This window comes from Papio anubis, chromosome 7 (assembly GCF_008728515.1).
Source record: "Papio anubis isolate 15944 chromosome 7, Panubis1.0, whole genome shotgun sequence".
Lineage (NCBI taxonomy): Eukaryota > Metazoa > Chordata > Mammalia > Primates > Cercopithecidae > Papio > Papio anubis.
The window spans coordinates 33,018,015-33,040,496 of record NC_044982.1 but is presented as its reverse complement, the minus strand read 5'-3'; the positions used below and the strand labels follow the sequence as shown (position 1 = coordinate 33,040,496).

The 22,482-nt window shown below is 40.6% G+C and overlaps 1 protein-coding gene and 1 pseudogene across 3 annotated transcripts in view; one reads left to right on the top strand and one right to left on the bottom strand.

The window, feature by feature from the left end:
• Window positions 1-3,811: 3,811 nt before the first annotated feature.
• DNAL1 (dynein axonemal light chain 1) overlaps window positions 3,812-22,482 on the top strand; it is a 36,365-nt gene continuing 17,694 nt past the window's right edge. The window contains exons 1-4 of one of the 3 annotated variants that reach the window (XM_017961354.3): window positions 3,812-4,617; window positions 9,844-9,882; window positions 14,184-14,293; window positions 17,349-17,404. In XM_017961354.3, the coding sequence (XP_017816843.1) occupies window positions 4,615-4,617; window positions 9,844-9,882; window positions 14,184-14,293; window positions 17,349-17,404 (208 nt within the window). In that variant the 5' untranslated portion in view covers window positions 3,812-4,614. Of the gene's footprint in view, window positions 4,618-4,690; window positions 4,728-4,858; window positions 5,095-9,843; window positions 9,883-14,183; window positions 14,294-17,348; window positions 17,405-22,482 lie in introns of those variants that run through there. The other 2 variants (XM_031667997.1, XM_031667996.1) reach the window with 2 other exon arrangements.
• On the bottom strand, window positions 14,906-15,004 carry LOC116276021 (annotated as a pseudogene).

Genomic DNA, 22,482 nt, shown 5'->3' with positions numbered 1-22,482 from the left:
CTGAGAAACACTTGCTTTGATTCTCCAAAGTTCCCTTATCTTGGTATAGTTTTAAAAACTTTCCTTCATGCTTTTGTTTAAAATTATATTTTAAAACAGGCAGGTTCCAGGTTCTAGTTGCAAATTGATAATTACACATGTAGACAATGTAATTATCTGAGGGAAAGACAGAGTTTATCCCTTCCACCTTCTCCACCAAAAACTTAATTACAGTTTGTGGGTGAGCTTTAACTTGTTAGAATTATCTTAGATGAAGTTCTGAGTTTTTATTCTAAACACTTTAAATGTATGGAATTGAAACATGTTAAAAGTTCTGGTCCTCATTATAATTTAGTTTTAGTTTTGCAGTTGCCATTTGTTTTTACGTATTTGAAGGGAAAGGTACCAATATTAATTATTAGACTTTGATTTTGGTTGATCAGTAATCTTGTGCTTATGACTGGTTTGCGGCTGGGCACGGTGGCTCACGCCTGTAATCCCAGCACTTTGGGAGGTGGAGGCGGGCAGATCACTTGAGCTCAGCAGTTCAAAACCAGCCTGGGGATCATGGCAAACCTTGTCTCTACCAAAAATACAAAAAATTAGCCAGGCGTGGTGGCACACCTCTATGGTTCCAGCTACTTGAGGGGCTGAGGTGGCAGGATCGCTCGAACCTGGGAGGCCAAGGTTGCAGTGAACCGTGATTGGTCTACTGCATTCCAGCCTGGGTAATAGAGTGAGACTCTTATCTAAAAAAAAAAAAAAAAAAAAACCAGTTGCGAGGGGTCTTCTTGGCAGAGGTTGAAGAGTTGTTGCCCTAATTTATAGTATTATTAAATAGTTTCCCCCAAAATTAACATTATTTTAAAAATCGAATACAAGTTTCAATTATTAACATCAAGAAAAAATACAGGCTTTGGTGAGGTGGTTTAGGCCTGTAATCCCAGCACTTTGGGAGGCCAAGGTGGGAGGACTGCTTGAGCTCAGGAGTTCAAAACCAGCCTGGACAACATAGCAAGACCCCTGTCTCTACAAAAAAAATTTAAAATTTAGCTGGGGGTGGTAACACATGCCTATAGTCCTAGCTATTTGGAAGGCTGAGGCAGGAGGATCATCTGAGCCTGAGGGATTGAGGCTACAGTGAGCTGTGATCACAGCACTACACTGCAGCCTATCTACCCTGGGCAACCAAGTGAGACACTGTCTCCAGAAAATGAAAAAAAGGTGTGTGTGTGTGTGTGTGTGTGTGTATAAACTCATACACACCACTTCTTGAATTCAGGGGTTTTTGTGTAAGATTTTTGTTTCTTTTTTTTTGAGTCTGAGTCTCGCTTTTGTCACCCAGGCTGGAGTGCAGTGGCGTGATCTTGGCTCACTGCGACCTCCATCTCCCGGGTTCAAGCAATTCTCTTGCCTCAGCCTCCTGAGTGCTGGAACTATGGCATGCACTACTATGCCCGGCTAATTTTTGTATTTTTAGTAGAGATGGGGTTTCACCATGTTGGCCGGGCTGGTCTCAAATTCCTGACCTCCAGTGATCCACCTGCCTTGGTCTCCCAAAGTGCTGGGATTATAGGCAGGAGCCACCACACCCGGCCCTTGTGTAAGATTTTAAAAAGAGGCTTATTGTTGCCCAGGCTGCAATGCAGTGCATGAGCCATCATGCCTGGTCAAGGTTTATTTTATTTTATTTTTATTTTTTATTTATTTATTTTTTTGAGACAGAGTCTCGCTCTGTTGCCCGGGCTGGAATGCAGTGGCATGATCATAGCTCACTGCAACCTTGACCTCCCAGGCTCAAGTGATTCTTCCACTTCAGCCTCCTGAGTAGCTGGTACTACAGGCTCACGCCATCATGCCCAGCTAATTTTTCTTTCTTTCTTTTTTTTTGGTTAAATATGGGGTCTCGCTATGTTACTCCGCCTGGTCTTGAACTCCCACCCTCAAGCCATCCTCCTGCCTTGGCCTCCCAAAGTGCTGGGATTACAGGTATGAGCCACTGCACCCAGTCAGCCAATTCTAATTTGAATTGATAAACCTCTCTATTATATAAACAACCTTAAGAATTAGTGCCTATCCTAGGGTTTAAGTTCTTTTTTTAAATTTTAAGATATGTAACTTTTAGCTATTTTGCTTAATCTCTAACTCATTTCTTAAATGTGACAATTTTTTCTTCTCTTTTGTTTGGCCCACATTTTTGTTTAAAAATCAAGGATTTCTTTGTTTTGTTTTGAGACAGGTTCTCGTTCTGTCGCATGTTCTGTCGTTCAGTGGCACAACCTTGGCTCATGGCAACCTCTGCCTTCCGGGTTCAGGCAATTCTCCTGCCTCAGCCTCTCGAGTAGCTGGGATTACAGGCACGCGCCACCATACCTGGCTAATTTTGTATTTTTAGTAGAGACAGGGTTTCTCCATGTTGGTCAGGCTGGTCTGGAACTCCCAGCCTCAGGTGATCTGCCTGCCTCGGCTTCCCAAAGTGCTGGGATTACAGGCATGAGCCACCGTGCCTGGCCTTCAATACTATTTTTAAACTTTCTTTCAACTTATTTTATCCAGGCCTGAAATAAGAGCAAGCAGACCCACACGTTCTCTGGTGAACAGGTTTTGGAATCTATTTTGTCATTTTGTAGGATATGAAAGAACAAAAGAAGGGTCCAAGTTATATAATTCTTTTATTTTCTGTGTGAATGTTTTTAACCTTTGAGAATCTGGAACTCAAAATGTTCTTTATGTGAAGTGTACCAAGATTTTGAAACCTATCCAATAGTCCCATAGACAGTTTTTTTTTTTTTAAATAAACATAGAAATTGACCCTTCCGGTTTTAAAGCTTAAAATTTAGGTACCCCCCAGACCTCTCAGAAAGTATCAAAGAACGTAAACTCACCAGATCACTACATATGAATTTTGGTGTACCACCACTCAGTCCACAGCAAACATTAAACCCTCATAATATCCTTTTAGATAAAGGTTTATATGTGTCTGTGTACTATGTATAGCTTTTCCATTTTTTTTGGTTTTTTGTTTTTGTTTTAGAGACAGGGTCTGACTCTGTTGCCCAGGGTAGAGTGTAATGGCACAATTATAACTCATTTCAGCCTCAAACTCCTCAAATGATCCTCTTGCTTCAGCCTCCCCAGCAGCTGAGGCTATCAGTGTGTACCACAACGCCTGGCTAATTTTTACTTTTTATTAGAGCCAGGGTCTTGTTATGTTGCCTAGGCTGGTCTCGAACTCCTGGGTTCAAGGGCTCTTTTTACTTTGGCCTCCCAAATTTCTGGGATTACAGACATGAACAAACTGCACCAGGCCACTATGTATAATTTTAAAAGAAAATCGTACCAACTATTTTGTTTGGTAACTTCTATTTTTACTTAAAATATGACTATCTTTGGATGTGAATAGATGCCTTTCAGCAAGTCATTGGTACTTTTTTAGTGGAAGAACATTATTGCATTGGATGTTCAATACTACTAACCAATTTTCTCTCTCTTTTTTTTTTTTTTGTCTGTTTTGAGACGGCGTGTCACTCTTGTTGCCCAGACTGGAGTGCAGTGGCGCGATCTCGGCTCACTGCAACGTCCGCCCCTCGGGTTAAAGCAATTTTCGTGGCTCAGGCTCCGGAATTGCTGGGACTACAGGCGCGTGCCACCACACCCGGCTAATTTTTGTATTTTTAGTAGAGACGGGGTTTCACCATGTTGGCCAGGCTGGTCTCAAGTGATCAAGTGATCCTCCCGCCTCAGCCTCCTAAAGTGCTGGGATTACAGGCGTGAGCCACCAGTCCGTCACCAATTCTCTTTTGTTGATAATTGAGTTTTTTTTTCTTTTTTCTTTTTTTTTGCTATTAAAGCTTTGAACATACATCTCTGTGCTCAGGATAAAGTCCTAGATGTGGAACTGATGGACCACAAAGGGTGCAAAAGTTTTTGAACAGCCAACAGCCTTCCAGAAAGGCTGTATCAATTATAAACAGCAGCGTATTTGTGTGTCCCTACTTCTCCATACCCCTATCAACTCTATGAATTATTATTATTGTTAATTTTTAGCTCATTTGGTAGGTGGGGGAAAAAAGACACCTTGGTGATTAAAACCCACAATTTGTGATATTTAAAATGTGGAACAGAGCTTTTAGCTGCCTCTGGCTCCCTGGAGGATCCGGGGTAAAGAAACATAAAATCGGTGGAGTTTGGCTCTGGTATTCTCAGTGGGACGGAGGGATAAATTACGGCAAGCCGCTTATTTTCCCTCCTCCGGAAAAGGGTGGGAAAGGCCATCGGTAGGGGAAAGGAATTAAAAACATTATTTTATGAAAAGGGCAGTTGTTAGGGGGACGTTTTAAGGTCTTTAACTTTAGGCAGGCGAGTCACTACAGATCAGCTGAAACTGCTTTCGGTCCTGACCACTCTGTGCGCGGTTAAGCCCTAGAGCAGCAAAAGGGCAGCCAGCAACAGCCGGACGGGAGGACCCCGGCGGCCGCCACGCAGTCCCACAATGCCCCGCTCGCACCACCCTGAGGGCGGAGAGAAAGGACCGCTGCCGGGCATGGGGCTTCGGCGGAGAGCGCCGAGAAGTGCGCACGCGCACTGACCCCGCGGGCCCTAGCAACCAGAGCAGTGACAGTAGCAACCGCCGGAATGGTGAGTACCTTTCGGGCCGCGTAGCCAAAGCTGAGAGAAGATTGGGAGTGGAAAAGGGTGACTGTGGAGTGTTGAGGGTCTGGGGATCCTTGAACAGCGGAAGGGAGCCGGTAGCTGACGCTAGCTCTGTGGAGTCAGGGGCCCCGGGCGAAAGAGAAGCCCTGGCCGGGGGTGGTCTGGGGTGAGGGCGGCCTGGGGTGGATCGGAGGTTGGGTTAAGGTGAAGGGACTCTGACAGGAGAAAAGGGAGGGCGAAGAGCAGGAAATTCTCCAAAAAGAGCGTATTGGAGTGGGAAGGGTGATGGGAAGGAGAGTGTGAAGATATCTCTTTACATATCAGTAATTTTAATGACCCCCCCGTCGAGATGCAGGGAGGGACTGGTTACCAGAGGGTTCTGTATAACAGGGATTGCAGCAGTATTCGTAACCTGTGATGTACCCAGGTTGCCTTCTGAATGACTACGAGTGCAATTATTAGGTAACGCTGTAAAACACGCTCTGGTGGATGTATTAGAGCACTGATTCTCAAATTTCAGTATGCATAAGTATGGGCTTGTTGGAATGCAGATTATGAATTTTTAATATGATTGGGGGTTTCAGGAATGTGCATTTCGACAACACACCTCAAGTGATTATAAAATTGGGGGGCATCCCACCACACTGAGAAATGCTGTTACCTTAGGTTTGAAATCTACCAGCTGTCTATCCAATCAGAGCTCTTTATGAAGTAATGGTTTTACCTAGAGATGCTCCTCAACTCTTCCTTGAAGTGTTCACTCTCTTGCTTACATACTTGGTAGTTCTAACTAGTCGTTTGAAAAGGATTACAGACAGAGCTATTGAGCAAAGTATGTGATGTCCTACTGGATAGAGATGTTTATGAAGAAGCAGCATAATTACTTGTCTTCTTTTTGTGATTCCAGTGCTATATTAGTGGGCAGAAATTGAGCCCAAGAGATGAAAATGATGAGGAAGTCATGCCTGCCCTCAACAGATTAAATACCACTCTTTAAAAAGTAGTTTTCCCCCCTGCTTTCCTTACTTTGTTCCCCAAGCAGTTAGCTGAAAGCCACTGCCAAGGAAAGTTGAAAGTTCTGGACCCTGGGTTTATATTCAGGTGAAGAAAGCCTCAGACCTAAATATTTATGAAAGTATGAGCCATAGTGATTGTTGAAAATCTTCAAATAGAGAATCAGAACGAGTACAGTTATAAGTCACTTAATGATGACAGGGATACATTCTAAGAAACATATCATTGGCAGTTTTGCCTTGCAAACATCATAGAATATGCCTACAAAAACCAGATGGTGTAGGCTATTGCTCCTAGGCTACAAACTTTTATAGCATCTTACTGTACTGAATACTGTAGGCCGTTGAAACAATGTATTTGTGTATTTAAACATAGAAAAGCCTCCAGAGTGCAGTGGCTCACGCCTGTAATCCCAGAACTTTGGGAGGCTGAGGCTGGCAGATCACCTGAGGTCAGGAGTTCAAGACCCACCAGGCCAACATGGTGAAACTCCGCCTCTTCTAAAAATACAAAAATTAGCTGGGTGTCGTGGTACGCCTATAATCCCAGCTACTCAGGAGGCTGAGGCATGAGAATCACTTGAACATGGGAGGTGGAGGTTGCAGTGAGCTGAGATTGCACCACTGCACTCCAGCCTGGGCAACAGAGCAAGACCCTGTCTCAAACAAACAAACAAACAAACATAGAAAAGTTACAGTAAAAATACAGTATTACAGTCTTATGTGACCACTGTCTTATATGTTGGCAGCTTTCCCTCTTTTTCTGATTTCTGAAACAACTTGTTACAGGGAATACCCTTGAAAGCTTAGTAGAACTCACTTGCAGAAGTGTCTAGGCTTGCAGTATTAGGGGAGGAGGATAAGGGTAAATCTATCATTTTAATATTTTAAATAGTGTTGGTCTATTCAAATTTTCTTGATTCTTATGACAGTTTTGACACTTTTATGTTTTTTATAGAAATGCATACCTTGTCTAGGTTTTAAACCTTATTGCGATATGTTTGCTTATGATATTTTTTATTTTGGAGATGGAGTCTTGCTCTGTCGCTCAGGCTGGAGTGCAATGGCACAGTCTCGGCTCACTGCAACCTCCACCTCCTGGGTTTAAACACTTCTTCTGCCTCAGCCACCCAAGTAGCTGGGACTACAGGTGCACACCACCATGCCCAGCTAATTTTTGTATTTTTCGTAGAGATGGGGTTTCCCAATGTTGGCCAGCCTGGTCTCAAACTCCTGACCTCAAGTGATCTACCTGCCTCAGCCTCCCAAAGTGCTGGGATTACAAGCATGAGCCACTGTGCCCAGCAATGATATTTTATTTTTAAAGTCTCTGTGGTGTCTGTAGTTATTTCTCTGTATTCTGTCTCTTTTTCTGTATATGTGTGTATGTGTGTGGTTTTTGTTTGTTTCATTTTTGAGACAAGATCTCGCTTTGTCACCCAGGCTGGAGTGCAGTGGCACCATTTAGGCTCATGCAGCCCTGACCTCCCAGGCTCAAGTGATCCTCCTGGCTTAGCTCCTGCCCAGTTCCCCAGCCCCCCAGTAGCTGGAACTGCCGGTGCCTGCCACTATGCCTGACTAATACTTGTGTTTTTTTGTAGAGACAGGGTCTTGCTATGTTGTCCAGGTTATATATATTTTTTGAGACAGGTCTTGCTCTATTGCCCAGGATGGAGTGTAGTGGTGTGATCTCGGCTCACTGAAGCCTCCCTCCCTGGATCAAGTGATCTTCCCACCTCAGCCCCCCGAGTAGCTGGCACCACAGTCATACGCCACCTTACCCAGTGCCACCACGCCCTAATTTTTGTTTATTTTTTGTAGAGACAAAGTCTCACTGCCTTGCCCAGGCTGGTCTCGAACTCCTGGGCTCAAGCAGTCCTCCCACTTTAGCCTCCCAAAGCGCTGGGATTACAGACATGAACCACCATGCCTGGCTCATTCTATATTTTCAGTTTATATTGCTCTCTTTTTTGCTCGATCAGGCTTGCCAGGGATTTAAGAACCAACTTTTAGTTTTGTTAGTTATTTTATCCCCCCATTCTGTTTTCCATTGACTTTTTCCTTTGTATTTCCTTCTACCTTCTTTGGGTTTGTAATGATGTACTTTTCCAAATGTGTGAACACCTAGCTCATTTGTTTTCTATCTCTTATTTTCTGACAAGTGTATTTGAATCTGTAAGTTTCCTTCTTAGTGTTATATTCCCCAGATTTTGACTTTTTTTCTTTTATTATTTTATCATTTTCTTTTTAACCCAAGGGTTACTTATTAGTATGTCTTTACTTTCTAGACATAATGGTATATATTTGTGAACAAAAATTTTCTCAAAAGGAAAAGGGAGGGAAGAAACCTTATTTCAATGAACAGTTTACATATGGCTACATGCAGCCTTAGGTTTAGAAGGAAGGTGTGTTCCAGAGAATAAAGGGACGGCTTGAGTTTTATAGCCAAAGTTCCCACCTTCTCAATCAGGTCTGTTTATGCAAATGAAGGATTCAAACTCATTCAGGTCTGGCTCGTTGATACAGCTGGGCCTTGATTGGTTGAGGCAAGTGAACTGATTGGTTGATTCAGGTGAGTTCTGATTGGTTAGTTCATATGAACTCTGGAAGTCTCAAAGTTGAACAGAGGTGTGTTTTTTGGGGGGACTCAGAATATGCATATGACCTCTAGTAAGCAAATGGCTGCTTGACTCTAATTAATTTGATTTAATCTAATTTAATTTTTTCAGAGACAGGCTTGCCCTGTTGCCCAGGCTGGAATGTGGTGGTGCCATCATACCTCACTGTAACCTTGAACTCTTGGGTTCAATTGATCATCCCACCTCAGCCTCCCAAGTAGCTAGGACTATAGGCATGCACCACCGTGCCAGACTAATTTTTTTTTTTTTTAATTTTGTTTTGTAGAGGTGGAGTCTCTGTATGTTGCCCAGGTTGGTATTGAACTCCTGGCCTCAGGTGATCCTCCCACCTTGGCCTCCCAAAGTGCTGGGATTATAGGTGTGAGACACTGTGCCTAGCTTAGGCCCTGTTTTAAATTTAGGCCCAGTTAACTACTCAGGATTTGTCTTGAAGAATTGATTCTTTCAGGTTCACATTTGTTCACATAGTTTAAAAACTTTTCTTTTATTATTCTTTGGGGTTCTTTTTTAAAAAAAGAGCACCAGCAATAAATCATTAAGGATATCTTCCGTTGGGTACCTTTAGAGTTTTAAATATATTAAATTGAATCTAAGCTGCTATTAATTATAAGGTGCAACATTATTTTGTTTTACTAAGAAAAAAATGGTTTGAACTGAACTATGACAAATATTTTATTATTTAAAATTTTTATTTTGTACTTATTGATAGAGTTCTTTTAAATGTATGTAGACATACAGATTTTTATCCTATCCTTTATCCTCATCCTTTGCAAACATAAAAAGGAATATATGATAAGAAATAAAGTGGTTAATATTTTTCTAAAATTTCACCACTGCCACCTGCCCACAGCAATTGTAAATTGTTCCTGAGTATAAGATATATCCAAATTTCAATATTAAAATGTAAGAAAGATGTAGATCCTTAGAATCAGTGAAATAAGATGTATTTTAATATCAAGTATTGAAAGCTACATATTTTTTGTAAACCAAGTGGGAGTGAAGTGTATGGGTGTTACATAATGATTTCCTTATTTTTTTCTCAGAGATATTTAAATTATTCTGATTTCAGGAAATTAAAACATCTTCTTTGCATATAAAATCTCAAAGAAAGAAATCCTTTTAATGGTAGAAGCCAAGGCTAATAGTTATTGCTTGAAAAGTGTATCAACAGATTACACCAATAAAGACAACTTGGGGCCGGGCGCAGTGTCTCACGCTTGTAATCCTAGCACTTTGGGAGGCCGAGGCAGGGGAGGGCAGGGAGGAGGGCGGATCATGAGGTCAGGAGCTTGAGACCAGCCTGGCCAACATGGTGAAACCCCATCTCTACTAAAAATACAAAAAATTAGTCAAGCATGGTGGCACGCACCTGTAGTCCCAGCTACTTGGGAGGCTGAGGCAGGAGAATTGCTTGAACCCAGGAGGCAAAGGTTGCAGTGAGCGGAGATCACACCATGGCACTCCAGCCTGGGCGACAGAGCAAGATTCTGTTTCAAAATACATACATACATACATACATACATACAACTTCTTTTCTTTTCTTTTCTTTTTTTTAAAAGGCAAAAGCAACAACAATCAAAGAAGCCTTAGCGAGATGGGTGAGTACATGAGTTTTTCCTTCTTTTAGAAACTGTACAAGAAAAAATGTTAGTTATTCAAATCCAGCTGTTTAATACAAAGGATCCTTTTGGTATTGGAACTATTCAGCTACTGACTATGGTGGTGGATGCATGAACCTACACAGATGATAAAATTGTGTAAAACTTAATATACACATACGGCCGGGCGTGGTGGCTCACGCTTGTGATTCCAGCACTTTGGGAGGCTGAGGTGAGCGGATCACGAGGTCAGGAGATCAAGACCATCCTGGCTAACACGGTGAAACCCCATCTCTACTAAAAAATAAAAAATAAAAAAAATTAGCCGAGCGCGGTGGCGGGCGCCTGTAGTCCCAGCTATTCAGGAGGCTGAGGCAGGAGAATGGTGTGAACCCGGGAGGCAGAGCTTGCAGTGAGCCGAGATCGCACCACCGCACTCCATCCTGGGCGACAGAGCGAGACTCTGTCTCAAAAAAAAAAAAAAAAAAAAAAAAAGCTTCATACACACATACAAACACACAGTCATATGTGCACATGAGCACAAGCAACCTTGGGAAAATCAGAATAAAATCAGTGGATTGTATCAATGGCAATACTATAGTTACATTATGCTATAGTCATAAAATGCTGCCCTTGGGGGAACTGGACAAACTTCAAATATTATAATAAAAATTTCAATTAAAAAAATCTGACCACTGGAAGATTTAAATATGGAAAAGCCGATTTTACCTATTGCTATAAAATTGCTGGAATTTCTATGTTAATACATTTTCTTTTTCAACTGTATCATCACTAAGCTACATATCATTTTCATATGCTGGAGTCATATGGGTTGTGAATTATCTAGGCTTTAGAAGGTGGTTTTAGCCTCGTGGAGGTTAGTACAGAGGCAATCAATGTGGACAATGTAAATCATGCATAGACAACTGAAAAAAAAACACTGAATAAAAATACTCAAGTAGCAATAGTAGAAAGGAAACTACATTGTAAAAAACATGCATTATATATAAATTATATTTTCAGTATTATATAACATTCTATATGGTTTGAACAGTTAGAATTCAGCATTGTAGACATAATTTCCATAGAGTACAGAGATGGCTCCTGAATTTCTGTGCCCATAAACTTGTCTATGTTTTTTTTTGTTTTTTTTTTTTTTTTTTGAGACTGAGTCTGGCTCTGTCGCCCAGGCTGGAGTGCAGTGGCCGGATCTCAGCTCACTGCAAGCTCCGCCTCCCGGGTTTACGCCATTCTCCTGCCTCAGCCTCCGGAGTAGCTGGGACCACAGGCGCCCGCCACCTCGCCCGGCTAGTTTTTTTTTGTATTTTTTAGTAGAGACGGGGTTTCACCGTGTTAGCCAGGATGGTCTCGATCTCCTGACCTTGTGATCCGCCCGTCTCAGCCTCCCAAAGTGCTGGGATTACAGGCTTGAGCCACCGCGCCCGGCTACACTTGTCTATGTTATCAGTAGTTTTTTTGCTTCGATTCTCAGCCCTTTGACTAAGATCTAGTGTAGTTTTTTTGCATAATAATGTACCTTTTGCTTTTGTAACTAGGCTTTGAATAAAAAGGCTTTCAGAAGCGCTGGTGTCTGGGGAAAATAGACAAAAGTCGATAAAATAATGAAATACTTGAATTCTTGTTTTAGTGCTTATAAATTTCTCATTTACTTTAAATGTATTTTTATAATTTATTTCTGTTTAGTTAAATATTTAATGAAAAATCTTAAGAAAAAAAAGAATATGGAGTAGACTTAGTACCAGATTTCATTTTCCTTGAATTGGATTTTGAGACTTTATGTTTTTTTTTTTTGTTTGTTTTGGCTGGTAGAGTCTATTTCTAGATTACATTGTGGCCATACATTTTTTACTTTTTTTTTTTTTTTTTTGAGACAGTGTCTCGCTCTGTCACCCAGGCTGGAGTGCAGTGTCACAATCATAGCTCACTGCAGCCTCAGTGTCCTAGGCTCAAACACCTGAGTAGCTGGGACTACAAGTGTGCATTACCACCCCTGACTAATTTGTTGTTGTTGCTGTTGTTGTAGAGACAGAGTCTCATTATGTTGCCCAGGCTGGTCTTGAACTCCTGAGCTCAGGTGATCCTCTTGCCTCAGCCTCCCATGGTGCTGGGATTACAGGCGTGAGCCACTGTGCCTGGCCCATGCATTTTTTATTTTAAGATTATTCAAAGACATCAATCTCACTTTTTCATTGATTCCCGCAACATTTATTGAGGATCTACTAGGTGTCAATTTCTCCTCCTCTAACCTACAAATATATGACATAAAAATAAACACTGAGTGGATGTGTATTAGATCTTACAACTGATTGTATATTTTCTATCATTATTATTAAATATATTTTATTTTTCTTTTAATTTAATGTTGTTAAAGTAAAGATGGGGTCTCACTATATTGCCCAGGCTGGTCTCAAACTCCTGAGCTCAAGTGATCCTCCACGCTCAACCTCCCAAAGTGCTAGGATTATAGGCATGAGCCATTGTGCCCAGCCTGTTTTCTATTATTGACATGTGGTGATTTAAGTTTTTGAAAGGAGTTTTGTGTGTCTTACACTGCAGTGGGTTATAAAAAACATAGGAAAGCAAAGGAAATGGCTCCTGAGCTTCTAGTTTTGTTTGGTTAGTTAGTTTGTTTTTCTGGGGACAGGGTCTCTGTCCCCCCAGGCTGCAGTGCAGTGAGCTCAAGTGATCCTCCCACCTCAGCCTCCACCTCCCGATACTATAAAGTATTGGCACATCACCAAGATGTGGTGTGTGCCACCACATCTGGCTGATTTTTAAATTATTTGTAGAAATGAGGTCTTGCTACGTTGTTCAGGCTGGTTTCCAACTCTTGGGCTCAAGCAATCCTCCTTCTTTGGCCTCCCAAATTGCTGGTGTTACAGGCATGAGCCACTGTGCCTGTTTGTCATTTTACTATTGTGTTGAGTTCACTTGTCAGATGAATAGTTCGCAAATATTTTCTCCCATTCAACAGGTTTTCTCTTCACTCTGTTGATTGTTTCCTCTGCTGTGCAGAAGCTTTTTATTTTTATTTTTATGTTTTGAGATGGAGTCTCGCTCTGTTGCCCAGGATGGAGTGCAGTGGCATCATCTCAGCTCACTGCAACCTCTGCCTCCCAGGTTCAAGCAATTCTCCTGCCTCAGCCTCCCAAGTAGCTGGGATTACAGGCGCGCACCACCACACCTGGCTACTTTTTTGTGTTTTTAGTAGAGATGGTGTTTTACCATGTCGGCCAGGCTGGTCTTAAACTCCTGACCTCAGGTGATCCAACCATCTTGGCCTCTCGAAGTGCTGGGATTACAGGCGTGCACCACCACGCCTGCCCAGAAGCTTTTTAGTTTTAGTTCCATTGTTTATTTTTGTTTTTGTTGCCTGTGCTTTTGAGGACTTAGCCATAAAATCTTCTCCTAGACCAATGTCCTGAAGTGTTTTCCCTGTATTTTCTTCTAGTGGCTTTATAGTTTTGAGTCTTACCTTTAAGTCTTTAATTCATCATGGTCGATTTTTGCATATGGTGCGAGAAAGGGGTCCAGTTTCATTCATCTGCATTTGGATATCCAGTTTTTCCAGCACCATTTATTGAAGAGGGTATCCTTTTCCCAATGTATGTTCTTGGTGCCTTTGTCAAAAATCAGTTGGCTGTAAATACATGGACTTATTTCTGGATTCTCCATTCCATTCTATTAGTCTATGTATCTGCTTTTATACCAATACCGTGCTGTTTGGGTTGTGTTCACCTTATAATATATTTTGAAATCAGGTAGTCTGATAACATCCAATTTTGTTCTTTTTGCTCAGGATTGTTTGGGCTATTTGTGTTCTTTTTTGGTTCCATATAAATTTTAGGACTTTTTTCTATTTCTATGAAAAATGACATTGGTATTTTGATAGGAATTACATTGAATCTGTAGCTTGCATTGGGAAGTATGGTCATTTTAATTATATTAATTCTTCTGATCCATGAATATGGGATATCTTTGCATTTGTTTGTGTCCTTTTCAAATTTTAAATACCAAAAAAATAAAGTTTTTTAAAATTTTCTTCTCATTTTCATTTGGTAGGGACCTAATAGTTATCTGATTCAGCCACATGTAAATCTGATTATCAGGGTCAGTAGGTAAATGTTTTCAATAAGCTAATGGTAAAGAATTATTAAACAGTTTGCTAAATTCTAGCAATTGTTTTGAAATAAACATGGAAAAGCCTTGGGAAATTCTGGCCTCTTTTGGTTCCACATTACAATCATGGGTTATTTCTTCCTAATGTATTTTTCTCATAGGAAGAGAAAACTGGCCAGAGGCCATCTGAAGCCAAAGAGATAAAACTTTATGCCCAGATTCCCCCTATAGAGAAGATGGATGCATCCTTGTCCATGCTTGCTAATTGCGAGTAAGTTCTCTTTTCATCCTTCTAGTATTGCTGTTAGGTTTCCCTTTCTTTTCTTAAACACACAAAGTAAGAAAATATGTTTGTTTTCTGTGGTCTTCATTTTTTTTTTTTTTTTGTTTGCTTAGTGTAATTCTCCCTTTGGCAAGGCCAAACATGAAAAATGACTGGTTTATGGGATTATTAATAGAAACTATTGAACAGTACAGTACAATTTTTTTTTTTTTTTTTTGAGATGGAGTCTGGCTCTATCGCCCAGGCTGGAGTGCAATGGCATGATCTCGGCTCTCTGCAACCTATGACTCCTGGATTTAAGCAATTCTCCTGCCTCAGCCTCCCAGGTAGCTGAGACTACAGGCATGTGCCACCATGCCCAGCACATTTTTTGTATTTTTAGTAGAGACAGGGTTTCACCATGTTAGCCAGGATGATCTTGATCTCCTGACCTCGTGATCTGCCCACCTCGGCCTCCCAAAGTGCTGAGATTACTGGCATGAGCCACCGCTCCTGGCCGAACAGTACAATATTTTTAGTACAGTTTTTATAATGCGTTTGAAAATATACATCTCCTAGTCTTTTGGGAGAAGCTAAATAACACAATAAACTATATATTTTTTAAATACGGAATGCATCATGAATGTGTATGTCATCCTTGTGCAGGGGCCATGCTAATCTATCGTTCCAGTTTAGTACATGTGCTGCTGAAGCGAGCACCATAATAAACTATGACTCTTGTAAAATCTACTACTTTCTCTTGTAAAATTATCCACAAAGTCAGAAATGTATTTTCTTACTACATGCCTAAGAGATACCCCTTAAAAAAAAGTTTAAAGTTAATAAAAACACGTTGTAAAACATCTGAAAAATATAAGCAGCACAAAGAAAAGGAATTAACATCAACCAAAATCCAGCACTGTGTGAGAACCAGTGCTAGCATTTTTGTAGAGCCTTCTAACTTAAAAAAAAAAAAAAAAAATTCTAATTGGGATCAAATTATCCTTTATTTTTTTGAGACATTCTTTGTCACCCAGGCTGCAGTGCAGTGATGTGATCTTGGCTCATTGGAACCTCTGCCTTCTGGGTTCAAGCAATTCTCCTGCCTCAGCCTCCCAAGTAGCTGGGACTACAGGCGCTCGCCACCACACCTGGCTAATTTTTTTTGTATTTTTAGTAGAGATGGGGTTTCACCATGTTGGCCGAGTTGGTCTCGAACTCCTGACCTCAAGTGATCCACCCACCTCAGCCTACCAAAGTGCTGGGACTACAGGTATGAGCCACTGCGCCTGGACTACTTATTTTGTAATCCTATATCCTGTGACTTTAAATATCAAATCTATAGTAATTTCTGTTAATTTATTTTCTCAATATATGTATTTTAGCAGCATTCTGTGGCTAATTTGAGGCAATTATACCATGTTGCCTTGTAACCATGTTTTTAGGCTACAAGTGTCTCTCATCAGGGCTATAGTATACCACAGAATCACTGGGTTTTTTTCTGATTTCTTCACCCTGTGTTTGTCTAAGTGTGATCCCTTGATCATCTGCACTTTATGCAGGAGATCAGCCCTATCCCAAATTTATAGAAATAGAATATTTACTGATGAAACCTAGGAATCTGCATTTACAGTAAGCAACTTGGGTAATTCTAGGACGCATGTTTGTGAACCCATGCATTAGACTAATATCCATCTGTGGGATCAAAGGGGAGAGCAAACATATTTAGCTTTTGTACACAGCTTGTTCTTTGTGATGAGAACACAGTGTGTCATGTAAAAATCCACCACCACATGCTTTTTTGGCATCAGGCATGATTTCAGAGTGGTCAAATATCTTCTTATCATAAAGCCATCTCAAAGGCAAACAAATTTGAGAAGGTTTTATACCTCATACTAAAGCACCTTGTATATCACCTCGAGTCAACCTGTTCATATTTTGCTGACAATTTCTTTGTGCTGGCTGCCTTAACAAGAATTAAAGAATTATTTCCCAACCGTATTCCTAGATTTAAAGGCACTCCATTAATCACTGGGAGTTCTCAGGAGTGGGGGGTGACTAGAAAATATACAGATTTGGCCAGTCGTTTACATGACTTGCACACTCATAATCCCAGCTACTTGGGTGGCTGAGACATGAAAATCACTTGAACCCAGGAGGCAGAGCTGGGAACGAACTTAAATCCTGCGACTGCCCTCCAGCCTGGGCCACAGAGCGAGACTCTGTCTCAAAAAAAAAAAAAAAAAAGTATTGTTCTGCTAGATGGTTTTTAAATTATGTATCATAGACATCTTCCCAAGTTGGTGTCTATAGCCCAATCTTCTTTGTTTTAGTGGCAGCTTAATATTTCACTATCTGTTCCTCAGTTAACAGGTGCTTATAGATTTTTTCAATTTGTCTGCTATTCCAGTAATACGTATAATCTAGTTCATTATCTTTTGGCATTTATATTAATATTTCAGTAGGATGTATTTCTATAAGTGAAAAACTGAGTCAAGAAATGTATGCATTAAAAAACTTGATAATACCAGGGCCAGGCGCGGTGACTCACACCTCTAATCCCAGCACTTTTGGGAGGCCGAAGCAAGTGGATCACGTGAGGTCAGGAGTTCAAGACCATCTTGGCCAACATGGTGAAACCCTATCTCCACTAAAAATACAAAAATTAGCCAGGCATGGTAGCAGGCACCTGTAATCCCAGCTACTTGGGTGGCTGAGGCAGGAGAATTGCTTGAACCAGGGAGGTGGAAGTTGCAGTGAGCTGAAATGGTGCTACTGCACTCCAGCTTAGGTGATAGAGTGAGGCTGTGTCTTAAGAAGAAAAAAAAAATTGTTAATACCAAATTGCCCTCAAGAAGATTTTTTCAAATTTTCAATAAGTGTTTATTAACTTATGTAATCAGAGAAAAACAATGATTTTAAAATGAAGTAATAAATACTATGATTGAGTGGGGAAGTATTACTTAAATACTATCTTTCATGGGCACTATTGTTAAGGAATAATTTCTGATTTACCATTTAAGTTTTTCATATTAATTTAAATTTTTTCTTTGTTCTTTTAAAGGAAGCTTTCACTGTCTACAAACTGCATTGAAAAAATTGCCAACCTGAATGGCTTAAGTAAGTGATTCACAGTAACAGATAGTTCATGGATTTCCTAGTTATTTTAATAAACATTCCAGAGACAATATGTAATTCCAGAAGCTGGCACCTGTTTTAGCTATACTTGTTGTCAGATAGTAGAATACATAAACTATGTCTTAAGTTTGATTATCCAAAGAAAAGTAGAGATAGCATGAGCTCTGAACATTTTAAAGACATTTAAAAGCTTTTATAGAGTTAGAACTGAGATGTCTTAAATATAATATCAGATTTTTAATTATATATTTCTTTGTTCAGATTTGTCTTTTCTGTATTTCCAACTTGTTATATTTAATTTTTAATTCATCATCCCTGTTTTTCCCATGCTCCTTATCCTTGTTAATGACATTGCCTCCCTCCCAGTTGCCAAGGCCTCTGACTCTGTGTTAGTTTCCTGTGGCTGCTGTAATTTGATGGCTTAAAATGATGGATATGTATTCTCTTATGGTTCTGGAGACCAGAAGTCTGAAATCAGTTTCATCTGGTGAAAATCAAGCCATGCTCCCTCTGGAGGCTGGAGGAGAATCTTTTTCTAGCCTCTTCTAGCTTCTGGTGGCTGCTGCATTCCTTGGCTTGTGACTCATCACTCCAGTCTCTGCCTGTAGTCACATTGGCTTCTCCTTCTATGTCACATCTCTGTCTGCCTCCCTCTTATGAGGATACATGTGATTGCATTAGGGCACACCCTGATCTTGAGGATAATCTCCCCATCTCTCAAGATCCTTAATCATATCTGCAAAGTACTTTTTTTTGCCATATAAGGTAACATTCACAGGTTCCAGGGATTAGAATGTAGGTATCTTTGGGGAGCCGTTGTTTAGCCTACCACAGTCTCTCTTGAAGCCCTATATGCAAGTTCATCACTAAATCCTGTTAACTCTACTCTTTGAAGGAGCACTCAAATAAAGTATTGCTTTTCCATTTCCAGGAGTTACAACTTTAATTTAGACCCTCATCATCTTCCCCTTAGGTCATGTTCTTCAAACATTTTGACTACTTTCCATTGTAAGAATTACATCTGAATTTATTATACATTCATATGAATATGCATATCAAATATGTACATACACATATAAACTTGAATAAAGTTTGCAAGACAGCATTTACCCTTATATAGCATAGGTCCCAGTAATTTTTTTTCTTTTTTTTTTGAGATGGCGTCTTACTCTGTTGCGCAGGCTGGATTTCAGTGGTGCAATCTCAGCTCACTACAACCTCCGCCTCCTGGGTTCAAGCAGTTCTCCTGCCTCAGTCTCCCGAGTAGCTGGGATTACAGGTGCCCACTGCCACACCTGGCTAATTTTTGTATTTTTAGTAGAGACAGGGTTTCACCATGTTGGCCAGGCTGGTCTCGAACTTCTGACCTAAAGTGATCCACCCGCCTCAGCCTCCCAAAGTGCTGGGATTATAGGCATGAGCCACCACGCCTGGCCACTTCCATTATGTGTTTTAAAAATTTTCTTTCTTTTTTTTTTTTTTTTTTTGAGACAGAGTCTTGCTCTGTCGCCCAGGCTGGAGTGCAGTGGCGCGATCTCAGCTCACTGCAAGCTCTGCCTCCCGGGTTCACACCATTCTCCTGCCTCAACCTCCCGAGTAGCTAGGACCGCAAGCACCCGCCACCATGCCTGGCTAATATTTTTTGTAATTTTAGTTTCGTGTTAGCCAGGATAGTCTCAATCTCCTGACTGACCTCGTGATCCGCCCGCCTCGGCCTCCCAAAGTGCTGGGATTACAGACGTGAGCCACCATGCCTGGCTTTTTTTTTTTTTTTTTTTAAATGTTGATCACAACACACTAAATTGATTTCACAACCTATTAATTTAGGCTCACGACCCATAATTTGAAAAACACTATAACTTTTGTGATAGTGAAACAGGTCAGGGTCACTGGTCTTATTATCTAAGGTGTTATCCTAGTTCGTTGTCTCAAGACTGAGAAAATTAAGGAATGTGGATGCAAAGGATGAGGTTGCAGTGAAAGTTTAATGAGTGAAAAAAGAAAGCTCTCTGCAGTGGAGAGGGAACCCCAAGTGAGTTGCTGTTTTTACAGTTGAATTCAAAAACTTTTATAAGAAACTCCTCTCACCTCTGTAGCTGTTTGAGTAACTTCTCTTATCTGAAAAGCTGTCTGCACAACTCCCCCTTATCTATGTAGTTGTGGGTATACCTCCAGGCAAGCATCAAAGCACTGCTTCTCTTCTTTGTGTAATTATGGGTTTATTTTAGGTAAGTCCCTTTCCTCCCTGTACAAGTTCCCAGGGAGCCTACTGTGTACATATCTGAAAAGGGGAAGAAACTTTCCTGGGAGCCCGCCATTTATACAAAGAGCAATTTGTGCTGGACCCTACATACTTATCCGTGCAGGTGCTGCCTGAGTTTTCCCCAGGCTGTTGTATTTTTGCCTGTAGCTATGATTTTTCAGGCAGGCTGCTTTTCCAAGGACTGGCCTTCACTGTTTACTTAACTGATTTCTCCTTTTCTTCTCCCTCAATAGCCTCCTAATTGATCTCCTTTTCTCCTGTATTTCTGCCCTTCAGGTGACCTTCCTCACTGATAAGAGAGTTTTCTTTCTAAAAATATTATTTGAATATCATTATATCAGAGACCTTTTAATGATGCCTCTTTGCCTAGTAAAGACCAAATGCTTTGATGTTGCATTCAAAGTCATCTAAAAGCTTTTACTATCCAATTCACACCCAAATATACTATTTTAAAAATGACTTTGTAACATTTATTATTGCAATACTTTTCACTGAGAACAGCTTCTTCCTGTAACAGGAAAATCCTGTAAGAAATTAAGATTAAGAATGCAGCCAGATACTGTGGCTCATGCCTATAATCCCAGCACTTTGGGAGGCTGAGGCAGGTGGATCACTTAAGTTCAGGATTTTGAGACCAGCCTGGGCAACATAGCGAGACCCCCGTTTCTACTAAAAATGTTAAAAATTATCTGGGCATGGTGGTGTTTGCCTGTAGTCCCAGTTACTTGGGAGGAGGATTAGTTGAGCTCAGGAGAGTGAGTCTGCAGCGAGCTATGATGGTGCTACTGCACTCCAGCCTGTGCAACAGAGCAAGACCTTGTCTCAGAAAAAAAAAAAAAAATTACGAATGCTATGTGTGAATGTCACCCCTCCTTAAAGACTTCCCTCATCTCCATCGTCAAAATTAATTACTCCTTTGGGAATATTCATAACAGTCTACTTGGATTATAATAATAATTACCTATCTCATATAATTATTGTGAAGACTGAGTTAGTATATATAGAGTACTTAGAATTATGGCTGGTGCATATAAAATGCGCAACAAATATTAATCATTATTATAGTTAATTGGGAATATGTTCTGCTCTTTAGATAGTGAATTCCTTGAGGAAAAGCATCATCTTGTTAATCTTTTAATCTTCTATTCCAGTACCCCTCGTACCTTACTCAAAGTCGGCATTCAGTACTTACACACTGCTGGAAAGTTGGCCTTCAGTATTTACATAGTGTTAACTAGTAGAGTTGTGTTGTGAGATGCCTGTCTATTCTAATTTTTTGCTGACTCACTCATTAAAGAATTTATTACATTTTATTCAGCTTTTTTGTCTGTAATTGAAGTAACTTACTTAAATGTGACTAAGCAAGTTGATAACATATTATTTATCATGACAGATTACATGCTTTTCTTTATATAAAAACATGACTGTGGACTGGGCATGGTGGCTCACACCTGTAATACCAGCACTTTGGGAGGCCGAGGTGGGTGGATCACCTGAGGTCAGGAGTTTGAGATCAGCCTGGCCAATGTGGTAAAACCCTGTCTCTACTAAAAATACAAAAATTAGCCAGGCATGGTGGCGGGTGCCTGTAATCCTAGCTACTCGGGAGGCTGAGGCAGGAGAATCGCTTGAACCCTGGAGACGGAGGTTGCAGTGAGCTGAGATTGGGCCATTGCACTCCAGCCTGGGCAACAAGAGTGAAACTCTGTCCCCAAAAAACGAAAGAAGGCTTGGCGCAGTGGCTCACACCTGTAATCCCAGCACTTTGGGAGGCCGAGGCAGGTGGATCACGAGGTTGGGAGATCGAGACCAACCTGGCCAACATGGTGAAACCCCATCTCTACTAAAAGTACAAAATTAGCTGGGCATGATGGTGCGCACCTGTAGTCCCAGCTACCCAGGAGGCTGAGGCAGGAGAGTAGCTGGAACCCAGGAGGTGAAGGTTGCAGTGAGCCAAGATTGTGCTACTGTACTCCAGCCTGGGAGACAGAGTGAGACTCATCTCAAAAAAAAAAAAAAAAAAGACTATGATAATAGTGAAAATGGATGACCTTCTATGTAGGGCTGACACTGGGTTTTAAATAACTTTCTAACTTTGGTCTGTTGGTAGAGACTCTCAGGAAAATTGTAATAATAAGAGTTCCAAAAACTTAGTGGAACGAATACTTTGATCAATTATTGATGTCTGCTGTAGACACAAAATCAGAGAGTATAGGTATTTGCTGTATTTGGCTCATTTCATTTTAGTTCTGCTAGTAACAAATACAATTTATGCAGTCTGTGGCTAGCGAATACATTTTATCTGTGACTGTGAAGCAAAAAGAAGCTAATTGATCCATATGAGGATTGAAGTTATGCTGTAGCTTGCCTCCTACCCATCTCCTTTCATGAACACTGTAGTCTTACCTATTATGCCATCATGAGATGATCTGAAATAAATAGGTATTCCTATTTAACAGGTGATTTATCAGGCAGAACAACCCTAATAGCAATTTTTATTTATTGTACCAGAATTGTGACTAGAAAATTGCTTGATATGACTGTGTTCAAACCATGACTAAAAAGCTGTATAATATGAATAATAATCTTAAAGATTAGAAAATAAATTTTGTTGCTATTTATCTTTGGTGAAAAAGTATACTCCTTCAGGTTACAGGTTACAAATAAGCATAAAACTTGAAAGCACAGTTTTGATTTTCATCAGGATCTTGTATGAAGAAAACTATAGTACTTTTCTTCTAGTGATACCCTACTTATGCAGCACATAAAATATGGAAAATATATATTGTGTTATGTT